The sequence below is a fragment of the Aquarana catesbeiana genome, linkage group LG03 (genome assembly GCF_042186555.1).
Source record: "Aquarana catesbeiana isolate 2022-GZ linkage group LG03, ASM4218655v1, whole genome shotgun sequence".
NCBI lineage: Eukaryota > Metazoa > Chordata > Amphibia > Anura > Ranidae > Aquarana > Aquarana catesbeiana.
This window is the reverse complement of record NC_133326.1, coordinates 497,496,780-497,516,685: the sequence shown is the minus strand read 5'-3', so window position 1 is coordinate 497,516,685 and position 19,906 is coordinate 497,496,780. Positions and strand designations below refer to the sequence as shown.

General features: G+C 39.3%; 1 protein-coding gene across 2 annotated transcripts in view; it reads left to right on the top strand.

Annotated features, from left to right (window-relative positions):
- The window catches only part of PDGFRB (platelet derived growth factor receptor beta), a 207,980-nt gene that overhangs the window by 165,060 nt on the left and 23,014 nt on the right, over positions 1-19,906 (top strand). For both annotated transcript variants that reach the window (XM_073621081.1, XM_073621080.1), the window contains 6 exons: positions 5,504-5,608; positions 5,723-5,833; positions 9,427-9,580; positions 14,977-15,140; positions 16,734-16,852; positions 19,332-19,454. In XM_073621081.1, coding sequence (XP_073477182.1) covers positions 5,504-5,608; positions 5,723-5,833; positions 9,427-9,580; positions 14,977-15,140; positions 16,734-16,852; positions 19,332-19,454 — 776 coding nt within the window. The remainder of the gene's footprint in view (positions 1-5,503; positions 5,609-5,722; positions 5,834-9,426; positions 9,581-14,976; positions 15,141-16,733; positions 16,853-19,331; positions 19,455-19,906) is intronic.

Here is a 19,906-nt window from a genome sequence, read left to right as displayed (position 1 = left end):
TTGAAATAATCTGCCACACAAAAATACAGGGCTTACTGTTATTTACTTCCTTAAGAAAATGCTAAGCTGTTAAAATAAATTGGCAGTAACAGCTTCAATGTCTAAATTATGGCAGGCTGCCTTTAACATTGAACCAGATATAAAAGGAACAAATTAATGCAGCTCTGTTAATTACAGTGGGTATAGAAAACAATCCCCCCCCCCCTTTAAAATAATCACATTTTGTTGCTTTGCAGCCTGAAATTAAGACAGGCACGCTTTTTGTTTTATCTAGCTGTTTTTTTTTTACTCAGTGCAAGTTATAACATCCAGGTGAAACACCAACTTGTCAGAAAATAATTAACAAAGATTTAAAAAACAGAATCACAGTTGGAAAAAGCATCACCCCCCTCCTAAAAATGACTTGTAAAATCAATTTAGGTGTAGCTAACTGTTTTCTCAATGGGTAAAACAGAAAAAATGTATGTACTGCGCTACCTGATGGGGAAGAAATAATACAAAACAGCTGCAGCTCAAAAAATGTGAGATATACACAAATCAAACAGTAACTATAAAAACGTGAGCAGCGCTACAAAAAGTGAATATAATGTATAAAAATTAGTACAAATAAATAAGGATCAAGAGTCCATGATGTACCAAAATTAACAATAATAAACAATATAAGTGCCAAAAAAATTACATAAAAAGGGCGGTAATAACATAAAAGGGTGGTAAAAATTAGTCCCAACAGTGAAAATGTGGAAACAATGAAAACTCAGTGGAAAAACTCATCCACACAAATAAAAGGTGAGGTAAATCGGTCACACCAATAGCGATTTGTGAGAAGATCCACCACCGTATGTGCTAAACGCTTACCAGATGGCAAGCTTTGCAAAGCTTGTAAGTAGCCTGACAATCAGTGTTAAGCAGCGTCACACCACGGCTTCTCAATGAAGGGCCAAAAACATACAGGGTTGCCCCATCCAATGGGCGATAGGTCTCACAGGTAAAAGGCTGCTATTTGTCCTCTGAGCTCTTCCATCATCCCCAGGGAGAGCTGTGCTGTGTGCTGCACTTTCTCAATGGCACACAAAGCCATTTGACTTTAAACTGTAATTAGCTGTGGCCATTTTTTTAGCTCAACATGAAAAGAGCTTCCCTGGAGCATTTCAGTCCCTGGTAGTGCAACTGAAGCAATCAACTATGGGTGGCAAGGCACTGTCATAAGATCTTCGGGATAAAGTTGTGGACAGGCACAAGCCAGGAGATGGATGCAAAAATATTTCAAAGGCGTTATCAATGCCTAGAAGCACAGTGAAGTCTATGATTAAGAAGTGGAAGGTATTCGGTACAACACAGATCTTCCCTGGATTAGGACCTCTCTCCAAACTGGATGAAAGAGCCAGGAGGAAACTGGTCAGAGAGGCTACTAGGAGGCCTACAGCAACTCTACTTTATTAATGCCAAAGGGAAATTGGGATTAATAAATGATTCTGTAAAGCAGGGAGGTGGTATTATCCTGTTATAGAGGTGTTTGCATAAGGGACTGGGGCAGTTATTCACTTATAGAAGAAAAATGGATGGGGCAACATATCATCAAATTCTTGGGGAAGCAGTTGCAGGAATTTATGACAAAGAGTAGTCATTGTGTGCATGGGACAACAATATCACAAATTCTCCACAAATGTGGCTTGTATGGGAGGGTTGCAAGAGAAAAAACACTCAAAGGCCACATGCAGTCATGACTGAGCTTTGCCTAAATGCACCTTGAAGATTCTGAGGCCACATGGAAAAAGGTGTTATGGTCAGATGAGACTTAAATTTATTTATTTGGCTTCAACACCAAACGATATGTCTGGCGGAAATCCAATACAGCTCACCATCCAAATAACACCATTCCTATAGTACAGAATAGTTTACAGAATACTTTATACAGAATACTTTAATAAGCCCAAAGGGAAATTGGGATTAATAAAGTATTCTGTAAAGCAGGGAGGTGGTAATATCTTGTTATAGGGGTGTTTGCAGCAGGGACTGGGGCAGTTATTCAACTATAGAAGGAAAACGGATCATCAAATTCTTGGGGAAAATCTGCTGTCCTCTGCCAGAAAGTTGTCAATGGGAAGAAGGTTTACCTTCCAACATGACAATGACCCAAAGCACACAGCAAAAATGACCACACAGTGGTTGAGAGAGAAAAGGGTGAATGTCCTTGCATGGCCTAGTCAGAGACTAGACTTAAACCCCATTGAAAGTCTGTGGAATTATTTGAAGACTGCAGTCCACAAACGGTCACCCTCAAATATAACTGAACTTGAGCAGTTCTGTAAAGAAGAGTGGGAAAATATTGCAAAGTCTTGATATGCAAAGTTAGTAGAGACATATCCCAACAGACTATAGGCTATAATTAATGCAAAGGTGGTTCAACAAAATACTGACATAAGGGGTGATCCTTTTTCCAACTCAGTGGTTCTGTTTTTGTTTTGTTTTTCTGACATGTTGGTGTTATATCTTTCACTTGGATGTTATAAGTTGCACTGACTAAATATAGCTGGATAAAACAAAAACTGTGTTTGTGTTCATTTCAGGCTGCAAATCAACTATTTTTTTTTCTATACCCACTGTACACGTATGATTAAATACAAGCAGAATAATTACATAAATTAGACCTTTTGTCATCCTCTTGTAGTACTTGTATCTGAGCTTAGGTGTGAGAGGTTGAAGCAACACAAGCAGCCAATCAGTTCATGTGGTGACAAGAAGCATGCTGATAGGAGGATATAGAAGAGTGACAGAGAGATAAGCTCATCACAGTGCTGCTTTTCATTTCACTGTCCAGGCTGGGACAAGGTCCAGGGCGACCTGGGCTCAGAGTAAGTGGGTTAATTGATCCTGCAGACTGAGGGCATCTTGTGGAAGAAAAGAAGTACTGCGGGAAAAAATGCTGAAAAGCTGAAAACTGCAATTTTTTTTAATTCTATCTTTTTAATGGGCCATTTATTTTTATCTCGCACATTTTTGAATGGAGTTCTGTTTTATGTCATAGCTCATATTGTGTTTTCATTGGCTTGCATCTAACTCTGTCTTAGACATATGAACCTGGTCAAATCTGTGATAACTGTGAACCCAGTGTCCTTACCAATACTACAAGTGTATTTTTTTTTTCTTCTATTTTTTATGCTTTAAAAGTCAGAATTTTAGACCCGCCACGATTACCTAGCAACAAGTATTGCATGACGCAGTCCAACTATTTCCACTTTTAATGTTCGTACTCTGCATATTGGTCTATAATAATAATAATAATAATACACTTGTCATCACCTCTCTTCACACATTCCAGAACAAGTTTACTAAAAGCTGTACTGACTCATTAGTGTTTTTATTGCTGGTTGCTCGTTATGCTTTATTACCATTGGAAAAAGAGACAGCATATAGCTACATAATGGGAATGCAAATTGCTTGTTCGCAGTTAGATGGCAATAGTAAAACGAAACTGTAGGCATCATTATTGAAATGGGCTGCAAATTAGACTGTGAAACAGTGAATAGGCAAAGAGTGCCCCCAAGTGGTTAATAGTGAGCATGGCGATGAGCCAGTGTGATTCAAAGGAATTCAAATATGACTTCCTGCATAATATGTATTTGTAATTTATATACAATCCCCTAAATCACCAATACCACACCTTTTTCCATAAAAAAGTTAATTTATTTTTATCCATTTATTAAAAAAAAAAAAAAAACCCTTAAAATTAAAAACATAAGAGCCTTCCAGTAGGCCCCCTAATATTCCACACAACATTGAGGTTGAGAAAGAGCGACACATTTTAGCACAAAATAATGGGAAATTACTCCCCTGCCACTTTCCTTTACTTGGTTTGTGAAGAATGAATATTCAAAACAATGTCTGGCTAAAGTGTATGTCGAATCAAAACGTATTTTCATAGTTTTGGACAGGGTGGGGAAGGGACACAACTCTCGTCAAGTCTTTACTGTTACCTGGAGCACCATTAGAGAGCTTTCCCCCTTACTTGCTGTTCTGCTCACAACATTTTACCAGACATGAACCTTTCCAACAGCAACACAGACAAAAATAAAAATACTTCTCTTCAGTAGAGTAGGTAAAGAGAAGATCCCCTGTCATATTTTTATTTCTGTCGGTGCCCCCGATGCAGAATTTTCCAATATCAGCAGGCCCGGAAACAAAGGTACAGTTTTCAGATTAAGCCCCTGAGAGCAGTAAAAAAACCCAACAGATGTTCTAATTCTTCTCCACACCACCCAGAACTAGAAAACAGGTTTTGGTTTAAAGTGGTTATAACCCTCAGTTATGAAATCTGAACAAAGCACATATATATCTGTAGTGTTTACTTATCTCTCTCCAAAGCTCTAAGTGTCATTTCTCTCTGGTGCTTTCCGACACATGAGATAAATTTGTGATGGGGGTGTGTGCCTTTCATCCAATCAGCTCTCACACACTCTAAGTTCAGCTCTCCGCCCCCTCCACTGTGATACTAACAGACGGAGAAGGATTTTTACATGATTCTGCCCTTTTGAAGGGGTGTAGGGAAGAGAGGGCTGCAGATAAACAAGTAAAACTTAGGTAGGAGAATTTGTTTCATCTCTGTGCACCAGCTGAAGCCAGTAATTTCCCTGGGTATATGTGAGGGTTTACAACCACTTTAACCACTTGCCGACCAGCTCACGCAGATATACAGTGGCAGGTCGACTCTCCTGCGCAAACCGACGTACTTGTACGTCGGTCCATGCAAGGAGGATAGCCGGTGTGCTCCCGTGGGACCTGCGGACTTGATGTCCGCTGGCGACCTGCGACCACTGTGTACAGAGGCAGGAAGGGGAACTGCCTATGTAAACAAGGTGATTCCCCATTCTGCATAGTGACATGTCAGACATCTTCTGTTCCCAGTGATCAGGAACAGTGATCTCTGTCATGTTCCAGTGAGCCCATCTCCCCTACACACCCAGGGAACACACTTAACCCCTTGATCGCCCCCAAGTGTTACCTCCTTCTCTGCCAGTATCATTTTTACATTGATCGGTGCATTTTTATAGCACTGATCAATGTAATAATGTCACTGGTCCCCAAAAAGTGTCATTTGGGGTCAGATTTGTCCGCCACAATGTCGCAGTCTCGCTAAAAAAACATTACCAGTAAAAACAATAAAAAATAAATAAAAGTCCCTAAATCTATACAGTAGTTTGTAGTTTGTAGACGTGATAACTTTTGCAAAAACCAATCAATATACGCCTATTGCGTTTTTTTTTTTACCAAAAATATGTAAAAGAATATATATCGGCCTAAACTGATGAATAAATTAGTTTTTTTACAACCACTTTAAACCCCTATTATTCCTCATATAGAAACAGGAATACTCCTTCTACATGTGCCTCTACCCCTCCCAACCTGAGGATCTCTTGTCCCACTAAATCAATCCTGTGCGCACTTCTAATTCACTGGAAAAACTCCATTGATTCTATTGAGAAAGCATTATTTATTTTGCTTACAGGTCGAACCCTTGGCTCTGGTGCATTTGGTAGAGTTGTTGAAGCTACAGCTCACGGATTAGGCCACGCTCAGTCCACCACAAAAGTAGCTGTGAAGATGCTAAAATGTGAGTTGTGTTTCTGGCAGAAATTCTAAAATCAAAACATAAAATGTGTTATGTCTGAATATTCTTACAATATGAATGTTTATTTACACATATACCATGAATGTGTTTTCACAGCCACTGCCAGGAGCAGTGAGAAGCAGGCTCTTATGTCTGAGCTGAAGATCATGAGTCATCTAGGTCCACACCTGAATATTGTCAACTTGTTAGCTGCATGTACGAAAGGAGGTAATTTATAATGTTTTACTGCTTAGATGTGACTTTTGTACAATCCAGGGCTTACAGACGATCTTTTAGCAAGTGACCCAGATATGTTGTAACTCATAGCATCTACAGATGATGCTAGCACTAGACTGTTGCATGCTGATATCTGTTTAAAGGGTCAGTCTGCTCAAAGCTAACATTTCAGAGGACGTTGTGTGCTGATGGGTGCCCAAATATGTATAATCTTTAGGCTCCTGCATTGGCCCAGATGACTGCTCAGAGGACTCAAATTTTACAACTTATCAATTTACTATTAGGAAAAGCAGCAAGAAAGGAAGTAGGAATCTACTTAGCCTCCCAACCCAGAAAAATTATATAGGAGCTTTTATTCATAAAACTAGAACTGTGAGCCCCCATTCACATCGGGCCAATTTGACATGCGATTTGACATGTCAAATTACATGCCAAATCAGAGCCTATTGCTGGCAACGGCACCAACAGATTTGGTGCGAAGCCGCACCGATTCCCAAAAGTAGTTCCTGCACTACTTTTGGTGACTTCGGGGGCGATTTCAATAGACATCTGTGCATAAACCCGCACAGATGTCTTTCAAATCGCCCCCAAACTCGCATTTTGTTCAGCTGAATATGGCACTAAAGCGTGAAGAATTTGATGCCTCCTTCCCGCCTCTCTCTGATAAGCACAGAGCCTTGGGTTGTTCCCTTGGTCATCTTGATTCCTCCATCTAGGATAGCAGTCTCCAAACTGCAGCCCACCAGCCAGATGCAGCCCTTTGTCCGTCTTTATCCTGCAATTGGGGCACAATTTATCCCACTGATACGAGCCATTATTCCTCCTACTGACACCAATAATGAGGCCCAATAATATGGCACTACTCCTCCCACTGACAGCAACGATAGGGCACTATTCCTCCCATGGATATAAAATAATGAGCACTATTCCTCCCACTGGAACAAATGATGGGACATTATTACTCCCACTAACACCAATGATGGGGCACTATTCTTCTCCCTACTAACCACAAGCACTATGTAATTTTATTTACTCTCGCTGACCACCAAGCCCGAAACATTGTCTACTCCCATTGGTGCTAGGACACTTTCTACTCTCACAGCAGTCCGGCCCCCCTAAAGTTTGTCTTGGATATACAATGCACAGTGAAAGAGCAGCATTCTTACATATAAATTCTCTGGTCCCACGTGGAAAATCTAGAGGACTGGCAGAGGTAACAATGTTCACTCAGGGAAATACCTGAGGCAATGAGTCAATCAGACTTCCTACCCAAGGTCCAGAGGATTGTCTGGTAGATGCTGGCGGGGTAAACCACCCAAGAGTTTTGTATGTCACTCAGGGATTCGATTAGTGAGAATTTCTGGATCTGGACACCTTTTGTAGTTCCCTCTGTGGAGTTTTTATTTTCATTTTATTTATAGGACAGAGAATGCTAAAGGAGAAGCTGGAACATGCAAAAGTAGGCTGAAACATCCCAAACTCCCAGGATTAAAGTTATGGCAAAGTGATCTCACCGTATGAAATACAGATAGGAAACTAGGGACTGTCTTAGCCTACCAGACTCAGTTTATAACAAAAATACTGATTGTGGGTGGACTGACCATTTTAGTGCTCTTAGTTTCAACTTTCCATTCATGTCTTATAAGTTGTGAGAGATACAGTTTCTTCTCTCCTAGAACAACAATGTACAGTGTTAGTTACTACAGATGATCATAAATGGGTATAATGGTGGAGGTCTGTGAACTGCTAAACAAGAACTTGACAATGCAGAAAAGGGAAAGCGTATTTCCCGTTCTCTATTGAAATTGGGGAAACTCATAAAAAAGCCAGTATGCTGAAAACACAAGTTACTGTGCTCAGTTAAGGTACACAACTAAAGTTCCAATGAAAAACAATGCAGCAGTACTACTGCTGACATAGCATGCTAGGAATCAGTATAAACCACAAGCTATTTTGTTAAATGTTAAATCAAGATGGATTAGAACTTAACAGCATTTGCTTTACCCAAACATACATTTTGGCGCAGCAGGCATTGTGGAAAACAACAGAAATAATAATCTAATTTATGCCCGTACACTCTTAAACACACATAAACTTGTGCATTTGCACGCAAATTTATTCCAGTGGCTAGAATACGCACGTATGAATAAATATGCAACATTAGAAGCATTATTTCTGCCATATTCTGGCAGCATATTTCATACAGTATGCTTGTGTTCATGTAGACTAATGCCCCGTACACACGATCGGATTTTTCGACGACAAATGTTGGATGTGAGCTTGTTGTCTGAAAGTCTGACCGTGTGTACTGTATGCTCCATTGAACATTTGTTGTCAGACTTTCCGCCAACAAATGTTGGCTAGCAGGTTCTCAAATTTTCCACCAACAAAACTTTGTTGTCGGAATTTCCAAACGTGTGTACACAAGTCCAACGCACAGAAGTTCACGCATGCTCGGAATCAAGCAGAAGGAGCCGCACTGGCTATTGAACTTCTTTTTTCTCGGCTCGTCGTACGTCTTGTACGTCACCACGTTCCCATGTTGGTAATTGTTGGCCAACATTTGTGTGACCGTGTGTATGCAAGACAAGTTGAAGCCAACAACCTTCGAACAAAAATCCACGGTTTTGTTGTCAGAAAGTCTGATCGTGTGTACGGGGCATTAGTATTAGAAAGAGCTTTTCATCCCACGTTACTTGGATAATATAACATATTTACCTCTCCTGGTGGTATCTGGTATTGCAGTATAGACAATCTAAAATCATTTGTACCCTTTCTTTTGAATGGCTGGACATGCTAGCACAAAACGTTGTGCAATTAAGTTGAACTTTTTAATAATTTCCCTTATAACATCATAGGTTTAGTAAAACTGAATGAATAAGATATTATTTATAAAAATAAACATTAATGTGTAAAAACATGCAAAAAGAAAAAAATATTAAAAAAAAAAAAAAATACGTCACATGCCTAAACAAAACATATGGGCACAGCATACACATTATTATTATTATTATTATTAATATTACTATTATTATACAGGATTTAAATAGCACAGAGAGTTTCCACAGATCTTTACAAAGTAAGGAGAGATAGTACAGTTACAATATAATTTAAGTCAAGAGGGTTAGGGAGAGCCCTGCTTGTGCTTACAATGTAAAGAGAAGTGGACATAATACTAAAGGTAGTAACTGTGTAGGGATGAGTTCTTCGAGAAAGTAAGATTCAGTTGTTAACCACAGGCAGGATGGGTTTGTAAATGTATTACTTTTTAATAAGTGCTGCCTTGGTCATTTGGGGCAATGGGGGCCATATACATAGTTAAATAGTAGGTGAGGTTGAAAAAAGACACAAGTCCATCAAGTCCAACCTATGTGTGTGATTATATGTCAGTATTACATTGTATATCAATGTATGGTGTGGTCATTCAGGTGTTTATCTAATAGTTTTTTTTAAACTATCGATGCTCCCCACTGAAACAACTGCCTGTGGAAGAGAATTCCACATCCTTACTACTCTTACAGTAAAGATTCCTTTCCTATGTGTGCTATATCATATTTAAGATGTACCATTTCTTGGGTTACCAGGACCGATCTACATAGTGACAGAATACTGCAGATTCGGAGACCTGGTGGATTATTTACACAGAAACAAACACACCTTCTTGCAGTACTATGCTGACAAAAGTAGGAAAGAGAACGAGGTCTACAGTAACACTTCCACTGGAGAGAGGATGTCAAGGTAATCTTTACTTCCATCATTCATACTAGTGAATGCAAATAGGAGTTTAGATATTTCATAGGTAATTCAAATGCCAACACATTAAAACATACGATTATTGAAGCTATAGAGGTCAAGGGTGCTTCTGTTTTTTTTAAAGAAATGCATTAATAAATTCATTGTAGAGGTTTTGCAGCTAATATTATTATTATTATTATTATACAGGATTTATATAGCGCCAACAGTTTGTGCAGCGCTTTACAATATGAGGGCAGACATTACAGTTACAATACAATTCAATACAGGAGGGATCAGAGGGCCCTGCTCGTTAGAGCTTACAGTCTAGAATCTAATAACACATATACTTTGTAATTGGAAATCAAGATTGAATTATTTCAAAAACATTTGGACCCCTTTCACACTGAGGCAATTTTCAGGCGTTTTGGCGCTAGCAATAGCGTCTGTAAAGTGCCTGAAAACTGCCTCCTATATATTATAATGAGTGCTTTAACATGCGGGCGGTGCGCTTGCAGGACATTAGATAAAGTCCTACCAGCAGCATCTTTGGGGCGGTTTGGGAGTGCTGTATACAGCGCTCCCAAAATGCCCCTGCCCATTGCAATGAATGGGCAGCGCTTCGGAAGCGCCGCAACACGGGAGGTTTTAACCCCTTTTTTGAGGGTAAAAGCACCCCGCTAGTGGCCGAAAAGCGGCGCTTAAACATCGGTAAAGCAAGTGGCGCTTTACCACGAACACATGGGCGGCCCCAGTGTGAAAAGGGTTTTATACACATTTGTGATGCTGGTAATAAATGTACATTGACTAAGCGGTACATGGGATTAAGCGAGTGACGACAAGGAAAGCCTTCTAAACACTGCTGTGTATTAAAGACCAACTCCAGATAAAATACTTTATATACAGTATTTAATTTCTTCCTGCATTAGGAGATTAAAAAGCATTTTTCCACCTGCTGAAGCAAATTGAAGCATGCTTTGTAGGAGTTTTTTGCCTTCCTCTGGAGCAACTGGGAAAATAAAGTGTTCTGTATATTCAGGTTTCTAATATATGTATGTATTTATTTACTCATTTTTTATATTGGTTGAACCTAATTGACATGTTTCTTTTTCAACTTGTATAGCTTTGTAAGCTTTTGAATACACTTCCTGCCCCTAGAGCCCCTGGAGGACACTAATTATACAGCACACATGACATGCTGTGACAAACTGTGTGTATATACTACTCCCCAGCAGGCACAACTTTAATGAAGCAAACAGTAGACAAGGAGTTAGGCTTCAATATCTGGTTTCCAAAGAGGTCAGTCTGTCAGACTGGGCACATGGGGCCCTGTACAGACTGCATGGCAGGGCCCCCTCTTGGGCACCCAGAGAAGTATTATGAAGCAGCATGTGGGTGTGGCAAAATTGCATTACCAGTGGGTGAAACTTAAAGCTTAGGCCTACATACAGAGTGCAGGGGTTAGAAGTGTGTTATGTATAGAGAGCAGGCATCATGTGTATATAATGTACAGAGTGAATGGCTCATGAGTGGGTAACGTACGAAGTGCAGAGTTCAGGACTGTGTAACGCACAGAGTGCAGAGGTCAGGAATACATAATGTACGGAGTACAGACATCAGGAGTGTATAAAGCACAATATGCACAGTCATCGACTGGTTGGTATAAGATCAACACTTGCAGACAGATAATTCTTCCCCCTTTAAGACCTCTTTCACATGGGTGGCGTGGGGGGGGGGTGGGGGGAGTTAAAACACGGTGTGGAGGACCCAGTTTTACTGCCCCTCAACAATCATCTATGGGTAACATTAGCCTCATTATAAACTGCCACTTGGCAAAGAAAAACAGGCATTGAGGGGGGGTGACAGGATCACCTCCTGAATACCTGACAGCAGCTTTTTAGCTGCACTCTGAAAAGTGACCCATTGTGGTTGACTTTTTAGAGCTTTGGATAGTGTGAATCCAGCCTAATAATAAAAAGATGAACACTGCTCCAGGTTGGTCCACACCAATCTGTCACTCACATTTGCTGGTCGCCGCCTCAGTTCATAAGAAAATAGAAACTCCAGACAGCTGCCCACCAGTAGTCACTTTGTAATATACAAAAAGTCCTTACGAAAACAGAAATCACAGTGAAAGTAGAGGGAGAAAACTGTTGATGTGTTTCACGGTAAACTGGCACTTACTCATAATGCTAGTTCAGCGTGAAAAGTATCAGCAGTTTTATGCCCCTACTTTAACTGTAATTGCTGTATTTTTAAGGACTTTTGTATATTAAACTACTGGAGTGCAGCCGGTCTGCCTAACAACAGCCATTGTAATGCCACCCATATTCCTGTCCTTTTAATGTGATGACAGTCACCCTGGTAAAAGGACAGGGATATGGGTGATATTACAAGGTGTTATCAGAGGGGGGAACAGGCACGTCTGGAGCTCTCTGTTGTTCGGCTGGGGCAAAACGCTTTCTCCTCCCTCAGCTCGATCACTGCAGGACCTTCACTCACTGCATGAAGTTCTGAATCTTGTGTTCAGACTTCTACCCACATCAGAGCCACTTCATCCTGCACCTACTAAGACAGGAAGCCCATGGGACGATTTAGTTGGAGTGATGGACAACCCTTGTGTACCATATTGGCTGAGAATGCAGCGGCCCTCCCCTGCTGTCTTGGACCCCCCTGACTCCCCCCTTATTTACGCCCCTGATTTAGTATCTATATTTACTCCTCCACTGTGTGTATGGGGGGGGGGGGGGCTTTGGTTGTCATGCAGGCTAGATTTTAACATGTCTGCCTTCTTTAAAGTGGAACTTCAGTCATTTTTTCAACTTTCCAGCTATTAAATCTTCTGTCCTTGTTTTTTTAACTTTGGATAGTAAAACATTTTTTTCTGCCAGTAAATACCTTATACAGCCCACTTCCTGTTTCCTGTTTGGAAAAAATTCTAGGCTTATGACATCACGCACAGCTCTCTCTGTCTCACTCTCGTGAGTTTGCCAGGAAGGGAGGGTGGATAAGTCATAAGAGGGCCAATGAGAGCTGCAGAGCTGGAGGTGTACCTCTGTGTGTCTGTGTTAATCCAGGAAGTGAACAGACAGCAGCTTCAGCTGCCCACAGTTTAAAGGATTGCAGCCAGACACAGTGGAGGGAAATTTCTGCAGCATATTTGGCAAGTACAGAATCAGAGGAAGGGAAGCTTCAGAATGGCAAAGATGTTTTTTATTACAAATTATATGAGCAGACTGCAGTTCCTCTTTAATTTCCAGTACATGGTGGATTGATGAGCTCAGTATTTCACACAAGAAAGATAACATTGTTTTGCTTGGAGGTCATCCGAAATGAAGTAATAAGAACACTTCTACAGGTGCAAGTTGCAATAAATAAATTCTTTGCCAACTACAGCCATGTCTCCATAAAAGAGATAGAAAGTGGGAAGAAATCTCCCAAATATGAACATCGATAACACGTTGACAGAGGTTCTGATTATTCCCCACTCTATGCAAAGCAAAAAAAAAAAACTTTTGACTGGATTTGGGCTTTGACAAATGGTTACATTTCTTCCATATGCACAGAATGTCCCCTGATCAACATTACAGGCCTTTTAACAAAAAGGTAATAAGATATACATTTATATTGGCCGTAGATGTATAATAAAGCTGTAATTGGCGTTACTGTAAAATTTACCTATACAATGGGGCCACCATCGCACAGCTAGAATTAAAGGCTTGTTCTACCTAGGGGGGTAAGCATAGGCAAAGATTTTGCCATATTTCTTGCTTCCCTGGCAATCTCCGGTGCTCCCAAGGTGTTGGCAGGCCTTTACACATATGACCACTGGGGAAATCTGGGGATGGCCCCACTGCACAGATTGATTTTCACAGCTAAGGTTTTTTTTTCAACTAAAAAAGTCCAGTTCCTGACCTTGCATTTAAAAGAAAATAGTACAACATAGTAAAAAAGAGAATATTAAAACATAGAAAGAATAAGAATCAATTTTAATTTACCTTATGGTTTAAGGCTTAAAAACTGGTGTTTTACATTTTTACTTTACTATTTATCATCTCTGACATATACATACACATTTAATAGAGTGTATATACCTCCCAACATTTTGACATGGGAATGAGGGACACCTACTAACAAACATATGTAGGCATAGGACACACCCCCTGCCACACCCCCTTAAAGGAGAATTAACCAAAAAAAAGATTAATTAAATCCACAAGGACTTTTTTTTTTACCACTACTATCCCTTTATATTGGCTTTTAAAATGTACAAATGCAGCAATTTAGAAATTGGATGAAAGAGTTAGCACTGTGAAACACATTTGAAAGATAAAAAGTGCATTTTATGTACAACTATATGGATCAGACCAAAATGAGGGACAAATGGGGGACAGAGGGACATTGCTCCAAATCAGGGACAGTCCCTTGAAATCAGGGACAGTTGGGAGCTATGTGCATGGTTGCAGTGTAATATGAGCTTTCCAAAGAGAAGCACAGAAGCTGTTTCTTTTTAGTCTCAATGAAACTTTGTTCAGAATTCTTTTAACAGGCAAGCAGGGAAAGGGTTGGACTCATTAATTTGTGTAAATATAATGGAATTTGAGTTATTAAAGCTGAATTCCAGGAATTCAGCCATTTTCATCTGCTAACTTACTATAGGTAAACTCTATCTAGGTGCATGCCACTTCATGGACTTATCTCTTTCATTTACATCTGACAGTTTTGCGTGCCAGGAGTACAGCTATTGCTACACTCCCAGCGGTGTTCACAGGAGAGACACTGCCTTCTCCTACAGAGCATCTCTGCTTGCCCCTCTAATCTGCTGCCCATTCACAGTAGGCTTTGTATTTTGTGAATGGGTTCACATAATACAAAGCACTTTGTAATTAGAAGGAGGGGGAGGGGGGGGTGGTGACGGCAGAGCGGCGGCATATGATTCTAGGTCCAGCATCTGAGCCCCGGAAGTATAGCAAAAGCAATGCTCCCGGAACTCCCTAGTAATCCAGACTAGTTTAGAAAGTGGCTGAGTTTAGCTATAAGGTATGTAAACAAGCTTTTGTGTTTTTGTTTTTAGCTAGCAAATATGAAGACCCTGAAATAAGTACCCTGAAAAATATGTAGAAACCAGAGCTCCACCTGCTGGATGAAAATGAGAAAACAAAATATTTTGTATTTACCTAAAAAATAAGTATTATTAGACCTGAGCTTGATCATTTTTTTTTTTACAGCTTTACTTTCCATTTAAAATTCAATCAGTTGAAGAGAGACCGTAGGCAATACTAGTTATGACTAGTTATTTGCCTGCTTTTTTTGGACTTCCTCTTTAAGAATGCACTTCAAATATGATTTTTCACTTTAAATGTGTATTTATATTTATATATATTCATGTTTTATCTTTCCAGTAACTTTTCAATCCCGATAGACTGTGATGGAGGTTACATGGACATGAGCAAAGATGATATCTACTATGTACCTATGCTGGACCTCAAAGAAGACATAAAATATGCAGAGATTGAGCCATCTGGTTATGGAACCACATATGAGCTGGAGAGTTACTCCACTTCCGGTCAGTGGACATCAAGCTTCTTCAAATAAAACCACAAATGTAAAACCCACGAGGTTACATATTCTATTAGCTCTTTATTTCTTAGGAAAAATAGACCATATTTCAGGAAGTTTTTTTTCTAAGAATTGTTCATGTATTGCAATAAACCAGTAGAAGGCAATTTTAAAGATAAACATTAGGCAGATGTATAGGATACAAATTAATGCAGATATCTATTCATTAATACATCATTAAAAGTAATCATTGTAAGTACCCAAACTTGACTTGGTATCAGCCTCTTGCCAATCCTTGTACAGCAGAGTTCACACTGGGGAAGGAGAAGCAGCACAAGGAGCCAGTCATTTGTGCTGCAATGCTCATGTAATGACAATGAGCATGCTGGTAGGAGGAGGGAGCAGAGTGACAACCAGATTAGCTCACCAGTCTGCTACTTTTTTTTTCACTCTCTGGGGGATGGATAATACTTATAACTATTACTTTACTGCAGCAGAACATTTTAGATCAGGCAGACAATACTGAGCTGTGTAAATCTGATGTCTGTATGGACAGAAATACAAATGCTTCAGCAGGAGAAACAGCCCCCACATATGTACATTTATCTATGTACCTGTATTTGCTTGAAAATTATCTTTAAAAGTTCAAGCCAGTTAGAACCAACTGCTATCCTTTAATCCAATGAGATTAGCCTTTTTGGCCACCAAATTTCAGACACAAATTAATGCAGTTCTGTATTTAAAAATACAGTGCATTATGAAATGTATTTATTAGATGCAAGCAGTGTAAGTATTTAAATTATCTTTAGTATCAGCCTCTTGCTGTCTCAGTACAGCAGAGCTTAGACTGGGGAGGAAGATGCAGCACAGTTGTGTTACAGTGCAATGTTTTTAGGAGAAAAGAACAGAGTGATAGGGATATAAGCTCATCAGTGTCCTGCATATTCTTTCACTGTCAGTCATAAGCTGGAAGGACTTTGTAAACCTCAGGTCTGAATAGACAGATATATTAATTCCTTTGTCAGGTAAATCAGCTCTAATACGTATTTTATATGTGTGTTTGCCTGGGGTTCAGCTATAAAAGAGTAACACAGAGGAGAGTTCTTTTGTCCTAATTACGGCCCCCTTGCGGTTTTTTGCTCTTAATGAAGACTTTTAGGGCCCATTCACATTTGAGCAGTGCATTAAAGCATGTGTATTTTGTCATGCGTTAACAGGCATTGCATTAAACCAGGCCATTGAAATTAATGGGCTGTTCAGATGCATAAACACAAACTTAAAAACTGGATATGTCAAATTATTTTTGCCACAAGCACTGCAATGCCATGCACTGCAGAGTGTTGCATATGCCTTGATTTATTGGGGTGCTAATCAAAATGAATGGCACTGCAATGCATCAGTAAAGTGCATTGCCACAGCACATGAATGTAAATCAACCCTAAAAGTTTAACATTAATACCAGGTTCACTTAAAAAAAATCCATGTTTTACAGAGAGAAGCTCACTTCTCTTATCTTACAGATGTGCCATCCAAATTGGCTCCCAACACCAGTTATTCGTATAAATAACAAACTAATTACATTTCTTTCTTTTTAATGAAGCTCATGAAAGGACCAATTATTCCACCTTAATAAATGAATCTCCGATCCTCAGTTATACTGATTTAATTGGATTTAGCTACCAAGTCGCTAATGGAATGGAATTTCTTGCTTCAAAGAATGTAAGTTTTTTTCACTTCTCTTTAAACATCATATCAGATTAATAATGTATTCACTGACTTGTAGTATTGCGTTTGGATGACAGACGGCTTATTGCCATTTATTTGCATATTTCTTAGCATTTCCTTTGGTGATGCTATCTATAAAACTGCAACCATAAAGAGAACCTGTTCTGAGGTAACATATAGACTGGCACTGCTGACCCTGTCTTCTAAAAATGCTATGAAGAACTGGTGAAGAACCAATGGTTTATGCTGTTAGTCGCTGACCCAGAACGATGGATATGGATATTAGGAGTTTTGACTCCGCTCTGACTTCTCTGGTGGTATGCTTGTCCAGGAACCATGATTTAGAAAAGACTATAGCTCAGTCATTCTCAACCAGGGTTCCATTGAAACCTTGGGTTCCTCCTGAGTTTGTTAGGGGTTCCTTTACAATGGCGGATTGACCTCCAATTTGATGGTACCTGCAAAGTTCTGGGCTCAATGTCACTTGGCAGAACCAGTGGCATAATAATAATAATAATAATAATAATGACACCAATGATCTTTTTAGTTGCTGGTGAGGTTGGAATTCTTCCCCTTTAACCCCATAGTAAGTGGGGCAATGTTATTTTCTTATCACCAATTAAATAGTTGACCACCAATAGTGAGAGAAAGAAGGGGCATTCTTCCTCTCACTGAATATAGTTCAGGGGGAATCTGTGTTGCTGACTAAAATGTGAGAGAACACATTTCCCACTGACCCCCAATGTAAGGGAACCCTACACTGACAATGAATGAAATTAGGTATTTCTCCACTGACCACCAATCAAATGAAATCTCTCTTTTTTAATTTTCTGCACATCATTATTTTTAATCTTATTATTATTTCCGAAAATGATTTTATCATATGTGTCAGAGGGTGGTACAAATTATCCACCCGGAGTGTTATTACACTAGGTAAACCACATTCTTAATTTTATTATTATATCCATAACTTAATGATCTTACTAATGAACCGTAAACTGTAGATAAAAAAAATAAATAGGGTTCCCTGAGACCTGAACATGATAGTAAGGATTCCTCTGGTGTAAAAACATTGAGAAAAGCTGCTATAACTAGAGCCAGATAGGCAATTAGTATTGATAGAGTAGGAAGCCTTTGTTTTTTTCTTAGTACATTTTTTGTTTAGTTATTTTTAATTTTAAAATATATCTAAACCCAACACCAATAATGTAATGTTATGCAACTTACCAGTTCTTAGATCTGGTGGATGCATTACTTTACTTCAGGCTTTGTACCTTTACTTTCAACTGTGATCTCCTGCCCATCTCTTCTTCTCCATAACATATGGTTGAGGTGTTCTTGAGAGATCACTGTTAGAGATTTCAATGTAGCATTATCAGCTTATCAGCATTATCAGCTCAATACAGGAAGTTAAGCATAGCTCCCAACTGTCCCTGATTTCGAGGGACTGTCCCTGATTTGGAGCAATGTCCCTCTGTCCCTCATTACTCCTCATTTGTCCCTTGTTTTGGTCTTATCTATATAGATGTATATAAAATGCAATTTTTAAGTATCAAAAAGTGTTTTCCAGCATTAAACATTTCATCTGATTTCTAAATGGCTGCATTTGTAAATTCCAAAAGCCAATGTAAAGGAATAGTAGTGGTAAAAAAAGCTATTGTGGGTTTAACCAATATTGTTTTTTCTTTGTACAATTCTCCTTTAACGGGGCCTGGCAAGGGGTGTGTCCTATGCCTGCATACTTCTACTGATAGGTGTCCCTCATTCCCATCTCAAAAAGTTGGGAGGTATGAGTTAAATCCTCTCTGGATTTCCTGCAGAATCAACAGGCATGTTTTTGCACTTGTACAGATTTAGCAAAATGCTTCCAAATGGTATATTTAACAGTCCAATAAGAAGCAAGCCAGAGAAGTTCATTGTTAGGGCTTACATACGCTTTAATTAATTTTCAGTGTTCTTCATGGCATCTTCATGAAAACACTTCATGGCATCTATCTACCAGGACTTGAATATACTTGTCTAACTAATGCCTTGTTCTCTCAGTCCCATACACACCCCCAAGTTATGGCCAGAGTCACCCAAACCTAAATTGGAAACGTGGCTGCTTTCTGCATTCCAGTAATACAAAAAACACGGAGCTCCATTCATTCACGGAGCTCAACTAATGGCCATTAAAATTTACTTACAGTACTTGCTAATATTGGCTATATAATCTCAATGCTCAAGAAAAAAAACATCAACATGTGTTCCTATAGGTTTCTGGCATTAGTATTGTCCTCATTCTATCCTTGCAAGTGGCAGACTGCTTATATGAAGACAAATTCAGTACACAAGTAAATTATTTTTGAGAATGACCTCAATCCACCTACAGAGCCAAGAGATCAGTATGGCCACCTTTGCTTTTTGCAAGTGTGCAGAATTAGGATATAAGAAATTCAAAAATAAATATCTGATCCTGTAATTCAATTCGTAGTGTGTTCATCGTGATTTGGCAGCAAGGAATGTCCTGATCTGTGAGGGAAAACTGGTGAAGATCTGTGACTTTGGCCTAGCCAGAGACATCGTCAGAGACTCCAACTATATTTCCAAAGGCAATGTAAGTGTTCCTGTAAAGGTCTTTATTATTATAGATAGCATGAGGCTGCCATTTTATCGATATCCATTATGAGGAGCTGTATGAGAGGTCTGGAATTTATCTGCTGGGGGTTCATTAGAGCAACTCAATAGGGTTCTACTATACTTCAGATACATTTTTGCTCACTTTTCTAAAGAAATTTGTAAAATATTGGATAATATACTATGTAATAGTCCTTACCACAAGGTTTGCACATAGCCATTCTCAATTACTTAGGACTGAGTTAAAGCAGAAGTTTGGAATTACACAATGCATGTTAACTTCATTATAGTTTTTTTTTTAATCTAGTTTTGTGTTTGAATTTATCAAATTATAGATTTTAAAATGCAGCTTCACCAGTGTTGGAGGGTGCAGCATGGCAATGCAGTTATCGGCCAGTGAATAAAAATTTACATGTAGCTCACTTCAATTAT